The 18808-nt window shown below is 41.3% G+C and overlaps 1 protein-coding gene and 2 long non-coding RNA genes across 3 annotated transcripts; 1 reads left to right on the top strand and 2 right to left on the bottom strand.

The window, feature by feature from the left end:
- Window positions 1-578: 578 nt before the first annotated feature.
- On the bottom strand, window positions 579-2711 carry sox3 (SRY-box transcription factor 3). The gene has a single exon (XM_046030962.1). It carries the CDS (start codon window positions 2208-2210, stop codon window positions 1308-1310), a length of 903 nt encoding a protein of 300 aa, XP_045886918.1. The 5' UTR covers window positions 2211-2711; the 3' UTR covers window positions 579-1307.
- A 326-nt stretch (window positions 2712-3037) lies between these two features.
- Window positions 3038-18554, bottom strand: LOC123957874. The gene is made up of 5 exons (XR_006821926.1): window positions 18435-18554; window positions 18258-18312; window positions 17248-17424; window positions 6790-6890; window positions 3038-3242 (listed from the first exon to the last, which is right to left on the bottom strand). It is a non-coding gene; the product is annotated as an uncharacterized LOC123957874 (long non-coding RNA).
- On the top strand, window positions 3930-7700 carry LOC123957875. The gene is made up of 3 exons (XR_006821927.1): window positions 3930-4196; window positions 5631-5763; window positions 6699-7700. It is a non-coding gene; the product is annotated as an uncharacterized LOC123957875 (long non-coding RNA).
- Window positions 18555-18808: the final 254 nt, after the last annotated feature.

The following is an 18808-nucleotide window of genomic DNA, read 5'->3' as shown; positions in this document are numbered from 1 at the left end:
ACTCAGTCTGTCCAATTAAATACTGAAAAGAGTGAGTGAACTGGGTAAATGTAAGGAAGGAAAGGTATTATAATGTATGAGGCAAAGACATAGGTTTATTTTCAACACCATTTTAAAAAACCAACTCAGTCAAAAAAAGATGAAGACACCTATTTCAACTACAAAAATAATGAGCCTGTATTTTTAACCAGAAATATCTGATAAAAATTAAACAGAACTAAGAATTATGTAATATATTTTTAATTTTAAGTGAGGTTTAAAATGATAAACAACCATTAAAACAGTCCAGGAAAGCAGATAATTATTTCACTATTTTAAGGCCTGTAAAGTAACTGGAAGATTTAAGAATACTCTGATGGGATGCTAAAGTGAAAAGACCACTGTACCAAAATCTATGTGAAAAAATAACAGATTGCCATTCAGAGTCTGAAGACTTTTACATATCACCTATAAAAATAAAATGTCACCCCTTAATGTTATGCCTCCCAGTAATACAACCTGCACTCTGGAGATTTTTCTGGAGACAATGTCATATACCCAAACTTCATATCACACACATAAGAGACAAGAGTCAAAAGTCATGTTTCGTACAAATTTATTCAGCATTTAAGAATAGAGGATGGTCTTAAAATATGTAGAAACGTCAGTTTAAATAAACATTTTCGTTCAGGATAATGAGTAAACATGACAATGTCAAAACCATCACAGAAAATTTTACAAAAACAAATTTGAACATTTTTCACGTGACAAAACATCGGGTTCACAAGCTAAAAAGAAAAAAAAAAAAAAGCATCTTACTATAAATAAAACTTGCGTTTGCGACCCGCACAGTCTTAACATTTCATTTTAACCTAGGTCATGAGGGGGAGGAAAAGAAAGACTACAAAAATTTGGACACAGTCGAGACAACTGACATTCTAAAAAATGAGTGTAAACATTTATGAACCAACTTTCCATCCAGCTTTTCAGAAACACACCAGCCTCTCGTAATGAGGCCACATGCCTTTTCATAGAGAGAAAATATGGCATTAATTAAAATATAGAAGTCCAACTCTTCTACATAAGTTGATTGCTTATACTTGTGATAAAAAGCCTCTTTGCAATGCAATTTACTCTGATGGGCTCAACGTTCAGTTTCGGTCCATTTAAAGATTCATTTAAAATGGACTCAAACTCAAAAAAACTTTGAGATAAAAACTGTTTTTGAACAAAACTGTTGAACGTTGTTTCGTTAGCAACCAAAAAGTTCAAGTATCCGAAGTACTTTTTTTTTTTTTAAAGTCTGAAGTCTTTTCTTTCTGTTGCTTTCAGATGTGGGTGAGAGGTAGCGTCCCATTGACGCCAGTCCCTGCGGTCTGATAGTGCGGATGGACGCTGTGTAACCGGCTGCTCTGCAGGGAGGAATGCTCTGCGCTGTCCCCGCCGGGAGGCAGGTACATGCTTATCATATCCCTCAGGTCCCCCAAACACGCCCGCTGAGAGTGGGACGCGATGGCCGGCGGCGGCGAGCTCGGCTCGGTCTTGCACACGGACGCCATGGAGCTCAGTCCCATGGCGCTGCTGGTCTGCTGCGTGTACGCTGGAGACATGCTGTACGTGGAAGCCGCGTTCATGTAGGTCTGCGCCGAGGACATCATCGGGTACTGGAGACCTGCCATCTCATATCGGTGCATCTGCTGAATCTGGGGGCTGTTCATGCTATGATGCTGAGGGTAGGCCAACTGGTCCTGCATGAGGGAGTACGCACTGTTCGTCCACCCGTTCATGTGCGCATAACCGTCCATCCGCTGCCCCACCGACACAGAGTTGTTGACGGCATTGGCTCCTGGCGCCAACAGTCCCCCGGGCAAAGAATACTTGTCTTTCTTGAGCAAGGTCTTGGTCTTCCTGCGTGGACGGTATTTATAATCCGGATGCTCCTTCATGTGCATAGCGCGTAGACGCTTGGCCTCGTCGATGAATGGCCTCTTTTCAGCGTCGGTCAGAAGTTTCCAGTCAGCACCAAGCCGCTTACTGATTTCAGAGTTGTGCATTTTGGGATTTTCTTGTGCCATCTTCCTCCGCTGCCCGCGGGACCAGACCATGAAGGCGTTCATCGGCCGCTTCACCCGCTCCTGGTCGCTGACACTGTTGTTCTTTGCGCCCGGCGCCGAGCCCGAGTTGGACTGCGGGAGCGGGGTCTTGATCTCGGTTTCCATCATGTTATACATTCAGGCGGCTTTTAGTGTTCACTCACAGGCACGGAAAAAAGTTCAAAAAACTGCGCCCGAAGTTTAAGAGGTAGAGATACTGACCAGTCTCATAAGAAGATGGGGGAATAAGTTGTGCCCAAAGAGGCAAACGTGTCTGCAGGTGCTTCTGGTTTCGCTCCGCTTAAAACTGCTCTGTCCCCCACGGCTCTGAAACAGAAGTCTGTAAACTTGCTCGCCAAGCTCATCGGTTAATAGGCCTAGTGGCCGGACCATGTGATGTAGATTGACAGAATGACAATGAGGAGCAGGCGACCAATCAGCGCTCAGCTCCCATATCCACCGCGTAACCAACCGGTGCACACAGCGCTGTGTTTTGGTTAGGGGAGGAGGGAGTGGTAAAGTTTTAAAACGGCGCAGCTCAACATCAGGAGCGCAAAATGTTATAGATTTACAACCTTTATAATCTGAGAATGAAGGTGAGTGGTTAACGGAAAATGCAGCAGATTATTTTTCTTGTTGAAATCATTTCTGACAACAAATGACATCCAAAAATAGGTTATTTTGTAAACTTTCTTCCACATTTGGGACTCAGTTGAATAAAACTGAAAGAGACAAACAGGCAAAAAAAAGTTAGTATGAAAGAGAGTATAGGGTGTTTATGTAGTGTATTTGCTGCATGGAAACAAACGTTTCAAGGGATCAGTGTCAATACATTAATTACAGAGGCGAATCCCAACAGGCCATACCGACCTAAAATGATCGCAAATAGGCTACTTAAAGTAAAAAGTAAAGGGAATACTGGAATAAAACGTGCCCTTGGCAGAGGAAAATAATTTCACATCTACCTGCTGCCAAACATGTCATGTTGCTTTAATTACAATTTCACAAAATATATTTTGCCAACAAAAAAGTTAGGTTTTTTTTAAACAGATGGCCTTAAATATTTTCATGAGCACTTTTTGGGCCACCTGCGAAAAGTTTTTTCCTCAGGAGTTTTGCAGTCTCCTTCTGAGCTGGGTGAATTTCCTTTAAACATCTGGACGGTCAAACCTGCGGAGGGGTTCAAATAATTCAATTACCTTCCAATGTTATTTCAGTCCTGTGGAAGAATATTCTCCAAATTTAAATGTTGAAATGAAACAGTAAAGCTGAATATTCCACCAGTATAATTTAATAATATTCGGATTAGATTTTAAAAAAAGCAAATCAATCATCATTATCTCATAAAATTACCTCCATATGTTTTTACCTACAGTAGGACAAGAGTACTGGGTTTCAATTTAATGGCACGTTAATGTGGATGTTTCCGCCGCGTTAAGGGCCCCACAATGCAAAACTTTAATACATCAACGACCTCTTGTGGAGGGGACGGGCTATCTCTGTAATCCCAGCGGAAAAAGTTTAGTAGGGAGACTCTGCTGGCAAACAGGCTCGCTCGGTCATGTGAGTGACTGCTCGCCCTAAAAATAGTCAGCTACATGTTTGCCGACTTGTTTTCTCTCTGCGGTGTTAATGGTTATTAAAATGATTACCGTGGAGTGGCCTTCATTTGCACGTGTCTCCTTACAAACGACCTGAAACGCCGCCTCGCCGTTGAAACCAATTGCTCCAACAGGGCAAACCTCACACCTGCTAATGATCACGAGCGGATCGCCCATCGAAAACGACTATTAACACCTCAGTATTTAGATGAGCTCTGCAGGGGTCGTTCTGGTATGTGCATCAGAGAACGTTTCACCTCCCAGAGCCTTTAAAATCGACTGTTGGCCTCCTGCATTATATTTTAAATTCGGGGCAGGTCGTCCAACCGTGGGACATGAGCATACATGCTATTTTTATGTTGCTTATCGATTATTACCGAGATGTAAACGCAAGCGTCTGTTTGGAAAATAGGGTATTTAGTGACAACAATGAAACATCAGCGTCCTCTATGTTTTAAGGGTTTAATGAGCTGCTTCTATTAACCACCGATATCAATCACAAGACTGGAAGTTTCCGTTTTCAGTAAGTAAAATGTCAAGATATCAAAATAGAGTAAGGATATAAAATGTATTTTGCAGCCATTACAGACATGGGTATACTAAAACATGCATAAATAACACAGCCTAACAGTTATTTATGACTTAAGCACAAATATAAGGCACAAATAGCTGAAAGAAAAGTGATCTGTTGAGTGGAGTCAAAGCCTATAGTCCCCCAGCCATATTGTAGTAAATCGGCTGAAAAGAAGACATCACTTCATGAATTTAATTTTCGCGTTCAATGGGGCGTTACAAACAGAGCAGGAGCAATAAAACTAACGTCCAATTAGCAGTCATCTATTCCCGGGGACCAGTTATTTGTTTATCTAGGCAGATCTCAATACTGATCCGCTTGTAATCTTCTTATGGAAATTGACCGGTAGCACAGAGAGAGAGAGAGAGGGAGAAACACACGAGGAGTGTAACCCGGAGTTTGGTAATGAGGGCCTCTGTGCAGCTAATTTCCTAATTAAGGAACGGAGGACCACCAGCACAGTCTGCTCTGATTCAGACTCAACAAGCCTGACGGCCCAAAGGGACTCTCAGGGCGCGCGGCTGCAGGATACCACTGTTGAATGTTGGGAAAAAATGAGGATGTCCTGATGGGAGGATATAACCTGCAGGCGACCAGCTCAATCTTAGAGAATTTAATGTTAAAAATGTAGCTTGAAAGCAAACTTTCCTCTCACACCGTGGACTACTCAGGAGAAAACAATTGTGATTACTATTTTTTTCGTTGTAGTTAATTATTAAAATCCGGGCCTTTGTTCAAATTGGACATTTATGTTGACAGCACTAAATCTGGTGACTAAATTTGACAGGAATCACCGAAACGAACGGTTTTTGTTCAAGAAAACGTATAATTCTTGGCCTTTGGGCCTAGAAAATAAAACAACTCGTAATGTTAGATATATTTGCAAAGAGCTTTATGAGAATTAATATATATTCAGGTCGATTATTTAACACACAAGTCCATTAATCCCTCCTTTGAAACCAGTTCAGCAGACTGCATTTCCGCATCCTTTGCCCGGCTGTCAAGAGAGCTTTATGGTCAGACCATTTCAATTCATGACGGACAAAATGCGCTCAACTTAAATATTATACAACACGCAGCCCCTGCATGTCTGCCATTCAGCTGCAAATAAGCAGCTGATAATAGCTTGTAATTTATTGCTTTTTTATTGCCCTTGTCTCTTTATAGCCTGCGTTTACAGTTTTTGTTTTTATCATATTTTTGACAATTCCCAAATAGGACAGAGATGTTTTTCGAAAGTCGCCTCTTTAAAACATTATTTTACGTGTCCATTTCAAACCCCACGACCTCCACAATCAATAACTTTTTTTTGTTTCAGCTCAGTGACTGCGGACAAGGCCTTTGAGAAACAGTAATTAACAAATAATGGGTTTTCAATTACAGCCACAATGGAGACTGTCTCATTAAGATTTGCATGATTTTTGGACGAGGAATGCAAATGAAGATGCAATTTACGCACGGTCTGCTGTTCCTATTGTGCCGCCGTGAATAGTTGCGTCCTCCCAGTTCAACACAGGTAAAATAATATTCACGGGTCATTTAAAGGAATAAAAGTGCTGCTATTATCACCTCTTTATTTCACAAAACAGGGCTAGTATTCCTGGTGGTAATTTGACTTATTGACCCATAAGAGTTGTCACTGACAAAAAAAAGATCCTAATAAAAAAATGGAGAAATTTTTACATTGTCGGATCTTTTTTTTTGTTTTTTTAAACCACTGAACCTGTTTTATATCACCTCTTTGATTTTTTTATTTTTTTTTATTTTTTTTACAAAGACTCTTTAATAATGGCTCACTAATTTGTGTCAAAAAATTCATAATTGCTAAAAATAAATCCAAAGGCTTCTGCAAAATGCTTTTTCATTCCTGGATGCAGCTTTAGAAAATTCAGACATCAATATTACAAGGTAGTCTTGCAACAGGTAACAGAAGACATACTTTAAATTATACTCACAAATAGCATCTTTCAGGCTATACATGGCAGATCTGTTAGGGACAGGAGTTTCACATAATCTAACCTAAGTTTTTGGTTTACTTTGAAACTTCATTAAACTAATAGATGTTTCTACTGGGATACATAATGTGTGAATACTTTTGCACTCTTTTGCAGCAAATATATATTATATAACTAGACCTGAAGATATTTAATTATATTATTTAATCTAACTAAGATTCCTTTAAATTATGTCAAAAAATGTAATATTTTACAAAAGATATGTCCAATTTGGTCCAGATAAAAGCTGGCCAAAACTTTGAATTTAATATTCAGGTTAGTTGAAGATGATGTTTAGACTCTTTGACGGCATTAAGAACGTGTTCACGACAAAGAGGAGACAGGAGAAGAAAGAGTTAAGTCTACTGTATGTGCATCAGTACAGAGAATAAATAGAGGCCAGGCACTGATATTCAAGAGAAATGTGATCTTCTCTGTGTCGCCCACTTTGCCTCAGGTGTTCCATCACAGAACGGCTGTATATGGAGTTTTGTAGTCATCATAAGAGAGGATGGGAAAGGACGAAGCAGGAAGATCAGTAAACTTACCACACGCTGGGATGCAACCCCCGACGATCATCTCTGTGGGCCCATCTGAGGCAGTGGAAGCGCCTACGTTCAGTCATTAGGTGAAGGGACTGTCACTCAAACTTTCAACAAGAACCAAAAACACACACACAAAGGACAGATGCATCGATTTTCAGGAGAACTTTAGTGGGGTTTTTTTGTGTTGCAAGTTAGTCAGGAGGATTCAAGGCTGATGGAGGACACTGCATTCTTGCCTCCGCTATAGAGTAATTTTTGTGTGTGTGTTACGGTGGTGGGGGAGAAGCAGAGAAGTGATATGTCTGCACTCAACAGCCACCTTGCTCAGCACTGTGGAATTTAACCATCTTACTTATTGACCTCGGCTAGTAAAACAACATGCAAAAAGCTGTTTGCCTTCTGTAGCTGTCTGTGAAGAATGCTTCAAACTTTAGCCTCTTTTTTCCCTGGCTGGCCAAGCATGTCCTTCCTCATTATGTTCTTGTGTGAGCAAGGCCAAGGCGGCTGACACAGACCCAGTGTAATCTCTTTAACCCGCCACTGTCATGAGCAGACAAGGCGTGACCACCCAACACTCTGCTCCATCTCACTTAGCCAGGGGAATAGTTTTTCACTTCATCACCTCACCCTCTTTGGCTTGTGTCTGCTTATCATCTAGGGATGCACATTTCAAACACATTTGATCAAGTATGCTCAACACATAAGTGCATGCAAAATCGTTCAGTTGGGCACACACACATCCACACCCAAGGGTTAATCATTGTTACAAGACTACTCAATATAATCATGTGCAGCAGTGTGCAGTTAAAAATTCATATACTCACTGACCCTTGGAGTTCCCGTAATTGACACAAGCGTTTTTGCTGTGGTTATTGACTAATGAAGCTAAAAGCAAATTAAATTATATCACAGGAGAGGACATTGGTGGAAGCATTATTAAATGAATATACAATGATTATTAGCTCCTCAAAGTCATTTCTTAGACAAAGACTCTTTACGTTTACTTAACAGATTAGGAGAAACATTCATATTAAAACATTTGGTATATGACGCGTTAAATGAAAAATAAAATACTAAATTACTGTGAATTATAAGCTCCCATCCACTGAAAGCTAATTTCAATTCAGTTTAAATTAAGCAGAAAATTTCGATAAATATGGTTTTGCTTCTGAGCCACTGGGTGAGGCTGGATTAAGCCATCTAGTGTGCAACATGATCACTTCTGTGTTTGCTCAGGAACAAAGTCTGCTGCCTAAACTTCCGCAACTGAAGCTCAGCACCCACTTGAGGCTCTAATCTGTGCAATCTTCATTTATCGTATAGACACATCATATTACATCCCATTTGCTGGTTTCAAGGGTTTGCTGTGCAGTAGTTTTTTTCTGAAAATGATGCACTCTGAAAAATACCAGATGCGGTATGTGTGCAACAAAAGAGAACACAGTTTAAATTAGGCCTCCAGATGCTTTTTTTGCAGCAGCATTAAAGTTATGATATTCTGTCAGCAAGCAGATGCCTGCTGTTTGGTCTATGAATGGCATTATCAAGCACCTCTATATGATGATCATTTTAAATACTGTTATTGCCTAACTGGCTAATTACAGCACTCATTATTTTCCATGTATCTTTTGAATCATTGCCATGTTCAGTTTTTCCAAAAACAATGGAAACTTTCTCCGTTTTTTGTTTGGAAGAAAGTGCTGAATCGTCACGTTTTGCTTTGCGCCATGCCCAAGCAAGCAGCCCTCTTTTGTTTTAGCCATAATTGAGATCCCACTAATCTAGCCCCTTTTAAAAAATGAAACAGTCTCTTTGTCAAACCTTCATTAGTTTCAGATAATATTGTGAGAATGCACAATTAATTTGCAGTGTAACTTTAATTAATTAAATACACCCAATTTTGTAATATGATTAATGCCACCAAGTTGTTATCTGTATTCTCCTCCAAAATGAATATGTAACAGCGATAGAGCTGAGCATTAATTGGGGCTTTAAAGAACCCAAAACTAGGTTAGGTAATTACAAGAGGTAATTTATTAAGCCTTAAATAAAGAAACAAACAAGCATAAATTGATATATAAATCATGAGTACCATTGTGTGGAATCTAGCTGTGATTTGGGAGAAAATGACAAATCTTTGTTGCGTGCAAAGCACTTGATAAAGCAGATAGTGGTCATAAATTTAGTCCCAGTCAAGGTCTCATTAAAAGAGGCATAATTTAATTAAGAGTTAGCCATCGCCCTCTAAATATATTAATTACCTTGAGCATGACGAGATGAGTGCAGTGATTATTGGGTGTTTCATTAGAGTAAGTCTTCTGGGAGAAGAGCAAACTAAGGTGGGAACTGTGACTGTGTTGACAAGATAATGGATGGGCTGGTTTGAGATGAATTTGGTCACCTTGCCTTGGGTTGAGCTCAGAGAGGTGAGACAGAGGACAACACAGGTCCTCGAGAAGGTAGGACGTCTCCACTCGGTTTACTGGGATTGTAACATTTAGAGCTTTCAGGTGAGGTTCGCCAAGTCCGTATCCCACTTAAGTAAATTCTTTTACTGCATGAACCAATTATCATATGAGGAATGTGAGACAAAATTATAATGAGGGCATGTTCATTGTAGAGCCAGTTCAGTATAAAGAATCAACATTAAAACATTTGGTGTTCAATGTGACAAATAAATCCAATTTCCAAACCAAATATTTTGAAATTACATATTGGAACTGATTAAGTGGCAATGTGAGAAACACATTTTCCTTTTGATTGAGCTAGAAAGAAATCTATATCCCTCTAAGGCTGTTAATGTTATATTAAATTTTAGTGTCTTATCTCATGTTGTTCTAACCTTTGAATATGGTGTACAAAATAAAATAATAAAGCGTAAAACTAAGTCAATTCTTAATGTAATTTCTAAACTAAGAGCTACTGCATCTGTTGTCAGCAGCTCAATTGATCGTGGTGCACTAATGACACTTTTCCATTTCGCTTATGTCAACTATCACTCTTTACTAACACATCTAATAAATAAGTGTGCCACCTATTTGTACACACACACATACAGACCATAGGAGACAACGGCTCATTGCCTCATCGACTGATATGTCAATGAAACTTACAAGATGTTGCCGCTGCATTGGAATGATTTCCAGCCTCGCTCCTTTCCTGGCTGACAGCAGGACAAAGAGCCTAAGCTACTATTATCTGGAAGCAAGCTCTCATTTTTGCTTTCATCTTTCTCTTCACTTACACAAACATAGATGTATGTGCTTGTGCAAACACACAGAGCTCAGCATAAAGTCACCAATGCATCCAGTGTGCATCTCGGACAGGACAAACCCTTAGTATTTTCAGGAGTTTGAACATTGTTACAGTGTTGGCAAATAAAATAGGTGAAGCATGAGTTCAGATTTTTTGAGTCTGTGTCAGTATTTTTTTGCAACAGGATAGAAGAGGTGTGACTTTTACATTTTTCATAAGTTAAGCTAATTCTACTGTGTCTAGCTCAACAGGTGACATGACATGTCTTGTTACTTCCACAGGTTAAATCAGACTATGTCTTAACAAATATATGCCTGAACAGAGGCGGTAAACACAACTCACAGAACACAAAGCTCCCTGCACCATCTCCCTGAATGCCCCCTCCCTCTTCTCTCCTCGCTTTACCACTAACCTCCTCCCACTCTGGCCAGAAAATCGAGGACACTCACCAAGCTCTGACTGGTCCCAAGGCTGCTGCTGCTTCCCAATCCTTCTGATAGACACACCTTCATCAGCTGGCCCAGAAGCAGCAGGACCATGGACTGGAAGATAGCAGTGACATCCACAGCCCAGAGCCTCAGCCCAGACAACCACAGCCATTCAGAGGGGGTTTCCAGCACCACGGCAGCTCCCAGTGCAGCCGAGAAATATATCAAGAGCGAGAGTGCCGGGCAGTCACTGGTGTGGTAGTGCACACTGCAGCTGAGCTCTCCCGGCTCTGGGACCCATCTCATTCAGCCAAGATTGCTTCATACAAAAGTTGACAATGCACCAGTGAAAGCCATTGTTGATATTCAACATTTTTTAAATAGCTGAGCAGAATAGACAACATGGCAGGCTGCAAAACTTGGCAAGGGAAACTGACCTGGAGCTTCCCATTTGAAAGGGTTGCCACGCTGGGTGAGAGGAGAGTGGGCTTTTGTGTTTTTAAAAAAAAAAAAAAAAAAAAAAAAGGAGGGAGAGCTGGTGTGAAAGAGCTCAAAAAAACAAAACATCTCCCATCCCGGGAGAGCAGAGTACAATGCTTTCTGTGCAGCAGAAAGAGAACAATCACCTTGCATGGTCACAAGCATATACGCATTACCAAGAAAGAGCACAACAATGAAATCAATGCAATCAGATCCACTTTAAAAAGGATATTATATTTCTGACTCTTGAACCGAACAAGGAAGCTCCAGCCCCACATAACACTCTGGTAGAGTTGTCAAAATATAAAGCCGAGAACACGTGTGTCAAACCCAACATTTAGGTCCAACAGTTAAATATTACAACTACCAAAATTTTGTATTTAAACTATGTACTGGCTTGGCTAACGTCCAAAGGAATGTCTTCCAGAGAGCCATCTATTTCTCTAATGTTTCACAGATGAGGATGATACTGCCTGACGCTGTTAATGGTGTTCTGTTTCCCTAATTGTCAAGCTGACAAGCGTGCAGATTGATATGGATATTTAAGAAGCCTTTAAGGTTCCATATGTCAGAGCATCACAGTGCCGCTCGTTCCTCAGAAACTATCAAAACATCTATTGTAGTATGTGTGTGTGTGTGTTTGTTTATGTGTGTAAGTGTGTGTGTGTGTGTGTGTGTGCACACGGCTGGTAGTCCTGAAGCAGGTCCCGGTGTTGTGTTTTGTGCATACTCATCTCCCCCAGTGTGAGGTAGTAAAATACTCATTCATCAATTATTTAAAAAAATTGTTGGTTAGTTTTCTGTCAACTGACTAATTGATTAACCCTACTGGCTTTGCTTACTCCCACATATACCAATGCTGTATAAGTAAAAAAAAGTTTTTAAAAAAGTAAAACAATTGCAAAACATTTTTTTCTGACTTTAAACCAAGTGGGTAGAAAAGTACTTAAGTGGTAATTTATCCCTTTGATGAAGGTGACAAAATACAGATGTGACCATAAAGCATTGTCATTACACAAATAAGAGAATATTTTATGTTTTATATGTCTTATGGGCTATGCATGAACAAATTTGGGAGTGCTCTGTAAAACGTTCTGTCATTATAGAGCATATAAAGATCCTCTGCATTTAAAAATGTGATAAAACAATGTTAAGTTTACCTTTCAGCTGGGAAAGGGGCTCGGGTTCTCCAGGACAGGATAATTTCAGCACTTACTACTACAGTGTCATATACTAATGTAAAGAGGAGGACTTTAGTAACAAAACTGAAAGCACTGTAGAGACTTTACTTGCTCAAAAAATGCTCTGTGTATATAAATGTGCGTATGTGTGATTACATACATGTGTGTTTGTGTGTGCGAGTGAGAAGCGGGGACACATGGAAACAGGACTGGTCTGGCCCTCATGACATAGGCAGGCTTGGAGTTGGAGACGTGCAATTACACTGATCAAGGAGAAATTACAGCTCTGAGGAGGAAGGCAGGGCCAACATAATCTTATAGGTGTGTCAGTGTTTGGCTGCAAGACAGAGAGAGACAGGGAGAGCAAGAGCGAGAGAGAAGGAACCTGTGGCGTCTTTACTGGAAATCCACGTCAGCGCCACCCATCACACACTATTAGCTGCCATCAAAGCTCTAATTTTACTCTAGCATTACACCCCGCTACCTGCATCCCCCTCCCTCCCCTGCTGGTCTGGATAGCGCAGCCTGGTGGGAAAACGACATTCAATCCGCTGTCCGCCCCATTCAGGCCAAATTGGCAAATGACAGCTCTCCACCTCTCAGATTTCGGGAAGTGAAAGGTACCACCACCACCATCGGCCTGAGCTCCCAAAAGCAGTTGGCGGTGAAGGAGGAGGGGTGAGTGCAGGGGGAGAGTGAGGATCTGTGAGGCAGAGGAGTGGACTGAGGTGGGTTAACAGCCTCCCTTGTCCTCCTCGGTGGTGACGGTGCTGGACGGAGAACACAGAGAAAAGAGAGAAGAATGCCTACTCAGCGGATCAAAGGAACTTCCCTGAGACCAATGGGGAAAGTTGACCTCAATCCCCTGATCGCCCACTTTACCACCCCGGGCCGAGCTGTGCAGGCTGATGAGACGACAACGTTTGCCCTCATGGAGGTCAACAGCAGCGAGAGGGCAGTACACAGAGTGAAATCTGTAAGGGTATAGAGACATCCTGACTTGGGTACATTGGCCTTTACAAGGCCTTAAAATAAGCTTTTATCAAAATCAAATCAACTGTATCAAAATAAATCCCTCGAGATGTATCATCTCATTTTAAAGGGGTTTATGGCTCTCTTCCAGACGTATTCAAATAAAAATTCTGCAGAAATAAACCATAAAGACAAAAAGCGGTGACATCTTTCGTCTGACGAGCTATGAGCTACATATGGAGGAAAAAAAACACATAAAATATATATATATGGAACATGTATACAGAAGAAGCAGTCTGCTCAGCACACACGCACAACCAACCAGGTCTTTCATCAGCGTTTTACCATGACACACAGGGAAAAAGACACAGAACATACTGTGTTAGACACTAACTGGCTGCTCGACTGAATGGTACTCTTACTGCTAATTAAGTGCTAATGGCAGTTCCCCCTGCAGAGAATACTAATTAATGTTCCATTCTCCTGCAGGCTTTGCGCGTACTCCACCACGGCCTAATGAGGGGAGGCAGGTACGTCTTCTCCCAGGCTGGGTTAATAAGCTCAACACAGTGGGGTCTAAGTAGAGTGGGCCATACCAGGGGGCTGCTTCCTGTTCCCTAATCTTAACAGACCCCCCTCAGAACACTCACAATGAGCCACGGAGGTAATGAAAGGATTTGTCCCATAAACTCGGAAAATAGGCCAGCTTATGTGTCTCGGTGGATAGCACCTCAAAAGTTTTAGTGTCTGTACTAATGTAAATGAATCAACATGGAGGAAATTGAACAACCAGTACACTTAGAGAACGTGATATTTCTTCGGCTTTCAGACAAAGATATCTGTAAAATAATTGGGGGAAAGGTGTCCATATTTCACAGTAAAGTGTATGTAACTCAGAATATAGCTATTGTATGTACAGATGGGTGACAAATGAAAGGACAAAAGAAGCCCTACAAGTGTCTTAGTATGATGTCAGACCACCACAAGCCTCCAGAACAGCTTCAGTTCTCCTTTGCCAAGTCTGTGGAACTCTACTGGAGGAATGAACACCATTCCTTCACAAGATACTTCCTCGTTTATATATATAGAAAACCTTTTTTAATCAGGTAACATCATTGAGATCAACATCTATTTTGCAAGACATACCAAAAAGTCATAGCTTCAGAGACGGTCAGTGAAATCACCATAATAGATTTGAAGATGAAAGTTTATATTATTTCACTTGGTTTTATGGTGATGGTGGTGGAGAGTATTGTCTTACACATTGCTCCAAAATCTTCCACAGGTGTGAAACTGGGTTGAGATCTGGTGACTGTAAAGGCCGTAGCATTTTATTCACATCATTTTCATACATACCAACCCATTTGGTTTGCCAGGGTGCACAGAAGCAACTGCATTTGATATGTTTTTCCACTCTTTTATTCATGTTTTTCCTTTAATTTGTCCACCGTCTCTATATACTATTTGTAAACAGCAATGCTAAAGTACACAAGTACATGGAAAACTGTTCCTTTTTAAATAAATAAAGATTTTTGACACCAAATACGATGTCATATTGGGTATGCTTTCTTGTGTGTCTTCGTACAGAATTACGACCTAGAAACTGCTGATGTCTCTTAGAAAACAACTTCTATTTTAGCTCCCTGAGAATTTGCACGGCAGAAAAATAAATAAATACATTACCTGTTTGGATGCAGAAAGCCTGGGAATCAGATTCAAAGTGCTGAAGAATGAATGGATGTGTGAGTATGCGGCTGCGTGCATGAGCATAAACATAGATTGAGGATGGTATTGGAATTACCTGAGTGAGATAATGGTGGTGCATTAGATTAACTTTCAGTCCTTAAATGCAACACATTTAGGCAATCTTGTCCCCCAAAAACATGTCAATGTCTGAAAGGCCTCCCTCTCGCTATCAGGAGCCTCTGGTCCCCCACACTGATGCAGCTGGCAAGGCGCTACTGTCGACTGTCAAAACGCAGCGCCAGATCTAGTTATAAAATAATTGAATTTTCATATCAGAGGGGACCAGAGTCCCGGCAGACAATAGGAGTGCTGAGTCCTCTCTGATATTGGCTCAGGCCCTTTGCCATGCGCATGAAATCAGTATGTTAATGTTCCAGGGTTTTCTTTTTTTAAGGGCACTTGTGCTCTCGCAATGTACTACCGATGCGGTTTCAAAAAATTGCAACTATTGATAAGTAGGCAGCCAGCAACCCCCTCGACCCCCCCTCCCAGCCAACATGCCCACCCCCGCCTCCCCCCAACACACCGAGGCTCTAGACGTTCTCGCACCCCCATCCTCCCCCATTATTAAAATTGTAATTTATTTTTCTAAATCAGAATGACAGCTTGCTTTCTTTTCTCTGCAGCAGGCAGTGAATCACCGAGCTTTAATTACTTTCGTAACTTCGCTGACCCTGTGAGCGTGCTGCTCTGCCAGAGAAAATGGGACCTCCAACAAAGGCCCTCCACAGCCATAGCCGCCTTCGGTTCATTCAAAATGCGAAAATTTATCAAACTACGGATTTTATAAGATTTTGTTAACATTTCACCTCCTATCTTTTTCACACTCTCCCAAAACACCCCCGCTTGCAACAGTTCTGCACTCTCAATCTCCTGGCCCACCTCCTGAAGAAACTCTGGATAACTAAACAACCTTATTCCACCTCTCCCTCTTTCCTTCTCTCCCTCTCTCTCTCTCGCTCTGTGTGTGCTTGTGTTGACTCAAGAAGGTCTCTTCAGGTCAAACAGCCAGAGGTCACACTATTATCAGTAACCCCTTCATATCCAGGCCGTGGCCCCGGCAGCAGGGAGACAGGCAGCACAGGGTCCTGAGGCCACCAAGCACAGATCAACAGGGATCAACGTTACATTTGATCACTTCACAGATCTTTGGCCTGCAGACATCAGGGTCAAGCTTTATTCAGCATAGCCGTCAGAGTCCACCACGCGGCTATCGGCGGCCTTTTCACAAAGGACTCGCTTCAGTGTTTAAAAGCATCCATCACATGGATCATGGCCATGACACTGATGTGTGAGAGAGCTGTGCATGACTTTTAAATCGAACAGGATGAAGGTTTAAGATACTGCCCTGTTCTGCTTTGTTGCTACGAAGTTCAGGCATGTTTCTTGTTTGCCAACAGATCCCTATTTGCTTCACATTATTCCCAGCGCCTGATTTATTAAAGTAGCTAATATGTTGTAATCCCTGCTATCGCTCTCACCTTCACACTGGCACACCTCTGTTTTGGGCTGTGCCACTGTGTGAACCAGGGGTGTGCAGGCACAGTTGGTCTTTTGCTGACTGCCTGATAATTGAATGAGCGATTATCCCTCCCATTAATAGACAATGATACAGAAAGCACTGCCATATGTACGGAATATTAATGAGTGGCTGCAGCGGCCTAGATAAGAAGCGCCATGCAGTTGCTGTAATAGGGGTTAAAACAATTTGCTCCCCACCACCACCCTATCCCTCCTCGCGCGCACACACACACACAAACACACACACACACGCACAAGCGCCCATGCTTTACACTATGCTAATCCTCCATCCTCTCGCCAAGCAAGCTACCACAAACCAACCACCCCCCATGGCCTGGACTTGTGCTTGGAGCTGACCTCAGTGCTGCCAAGGCCGACCCGCCATTGTGCAACAGTGCGAGCAGGGTCACTTGACAACAGAATGGCATGCTAATGATGGGAAGCAGCGGGTGTTTAGTATTTATGTTATGAGACCTTTTGCAACAAAAGAAGATGGAGAAAAAAAGAAACATTCAGCCAGATTTTTTTTTACTAAAAAGAAAAATAATTGAAACTAGTGTTGTTTTTATGCAGCTTCCTTGCTTTATCTACCTGTTATAAGTCTTCATCTTCTTGCTGTCAGGAGTAAAGTGTTTTTTTTCTAATATTCAGCTAAAGTGAAGATGCAAGAGCAGCTGGAGCCCACAGTGCCACAAAGGCCTATCCAGCATCACCTCCATCAAATTTCAATAAAGGTTGCAGAGAGTCAGGCAGGTGAAACAGTTGGGGCACACTTCTATATGAATGGCCATGCCAATCAATATCTAACATCTATTAGCATTGGAAAGTAATATTTTTCCTTTTACCTTGCAATAATTGTGCTTAATGTTGTGAAGTACCTTATCATAGGTCTGACGGCAAAAGAAAGGCCAGTTACCATGGCGACTGTGAAAGCCATTGGTCTCCTTTTCAGCAGAATAATGAACTTCTCTCCTCTGTGTGTCACTCTTCCACTCCACTCTCCGCCTCTTCGATTAAATTGAAGTCCACACGTCCTTGAAATCCCTCATCTCTGCCTTATAATTTGCCAAACAAGAGAAAAACAGAAAAAAAAATGTTCAAGGCTCAACAAATGCATCACTTTAGGCAGAGGCGTAGGTGCATCTCACAATAAGTGTATTTTTTGAAATTTACTAACAGGAATATGTCCTCTTAATTAAAAGTAATATTATGCTACTGCAGTTTACATTTTATTTTCTGACGACAGAATGGTTTAAGATTAGATTTTCCTTGACTCTATTTAGATAGTCGACATAGCTGTGAGATGATAATCACTAAATATGAGACCTGCATTCATCTTCTCGGATTAATAGAACAGACGTTCAAAAAACAAACATTTCAAAATAGGTTAAAAGTCCAATCTTTTTTTTGGTATTTTTAAATGTGCCAGCACTGCTCTCCAAAATTGCAAATTTCATTTGAGTCCATCAGCTGCTAGCCGTTTTTGCTGCAGGTTAAGCTTGTCAAAAGTATGAATGTGTGAATCCGATCATTGATTGCACTCTCTATCCACAGTGTCCTTGACTACAGACTGGCCGACGACATCAAATGTTTTTATTCACTGGTGTGTGTGTGTGTGTGTGTGTGTGTGTGTGTGTGTGTGTGTGCGTGCGTGCGTGCGTGTGTGTGTGTGAGTTTGCAATATGGTCGACTGGGGGGGCAACTAATTGAAGTACGCTAAACCGGGAGAATCAAGACACGTAGAAGCCCATTAAACGGCCAATTAAAGAGCAGTGGTGGTCAATTAGACTGATTTACCTGAGAAACATGTAAATGTGAAACACTTCACAATCATATAAGGCCAGAGCGTTTTTTCAGCACCTCTGTAGGTTGTATGTCATGACCTTACCGTGTTTCGTAGCCTGTGTATGCTACCTTCCTTTGGTCTCCTTTGTCTGTTAGTGCTGAGGGCCAAAAAAGGCAAAGAACATGCTTTAATGACACCGTTTTACAACACGGAAGTGTCATTTCTTTCAAAAATGTAAAAATCTTTTTGTAATCTTCCTGCATAAAGTTATCTGCTTACTTTACTTAAGACAGCCCAAATGAGTGGTTGAGCACTCCTGACCTGCTACTGCTGAGTACAACTTCCTGACAAAATCAGACCACAGGGAGGCGCTCGTGAGCTGAAATCACTGGAGGAAATGAGCTACCGTCACCCTTGAGTAAAAGGTGACACTCACAGTGAGGTAAACTGTTGAAAAGTGCGCAGAGTAACAGTCTGAAGCCTTCATTCGATTAATTTTAATTAGTAAAAATTATATCATGTTTTAAACTAGCAGATCTTTGTCAGAGTCACCTTTTATTTGTTTTACATGCTAAGAATTGGTGGAATATGATGCTCAAGATGAAGATGCTGGTGGAAGGAACTGTTTGTAGGCCTGCAGATAAAACTTAATG

Source organism: Micropterus dolomieu, linkage group LG19 (genome assembly GCF_021292245.1).
Source record: "Micropterus dolomieu isolate WLL.071019.BEF.003 ecotype Adirondacks linkage group LG19, ASM2129224v1, whole genome shotgun sequence".
In the NCBI taxonomy this organism is placed as follows: Eukaryota; Metazoa; Chordata; class Actinopteri; order Centrarchiformes; family Centrarchidae; genus Micropterus; species Micropterus dolomieu.
The sequence above is the reverse complement of the archived record's forward strand: the minus strand, read 5'-3'. Positions and strand labels throughout refer to the sequence as shown.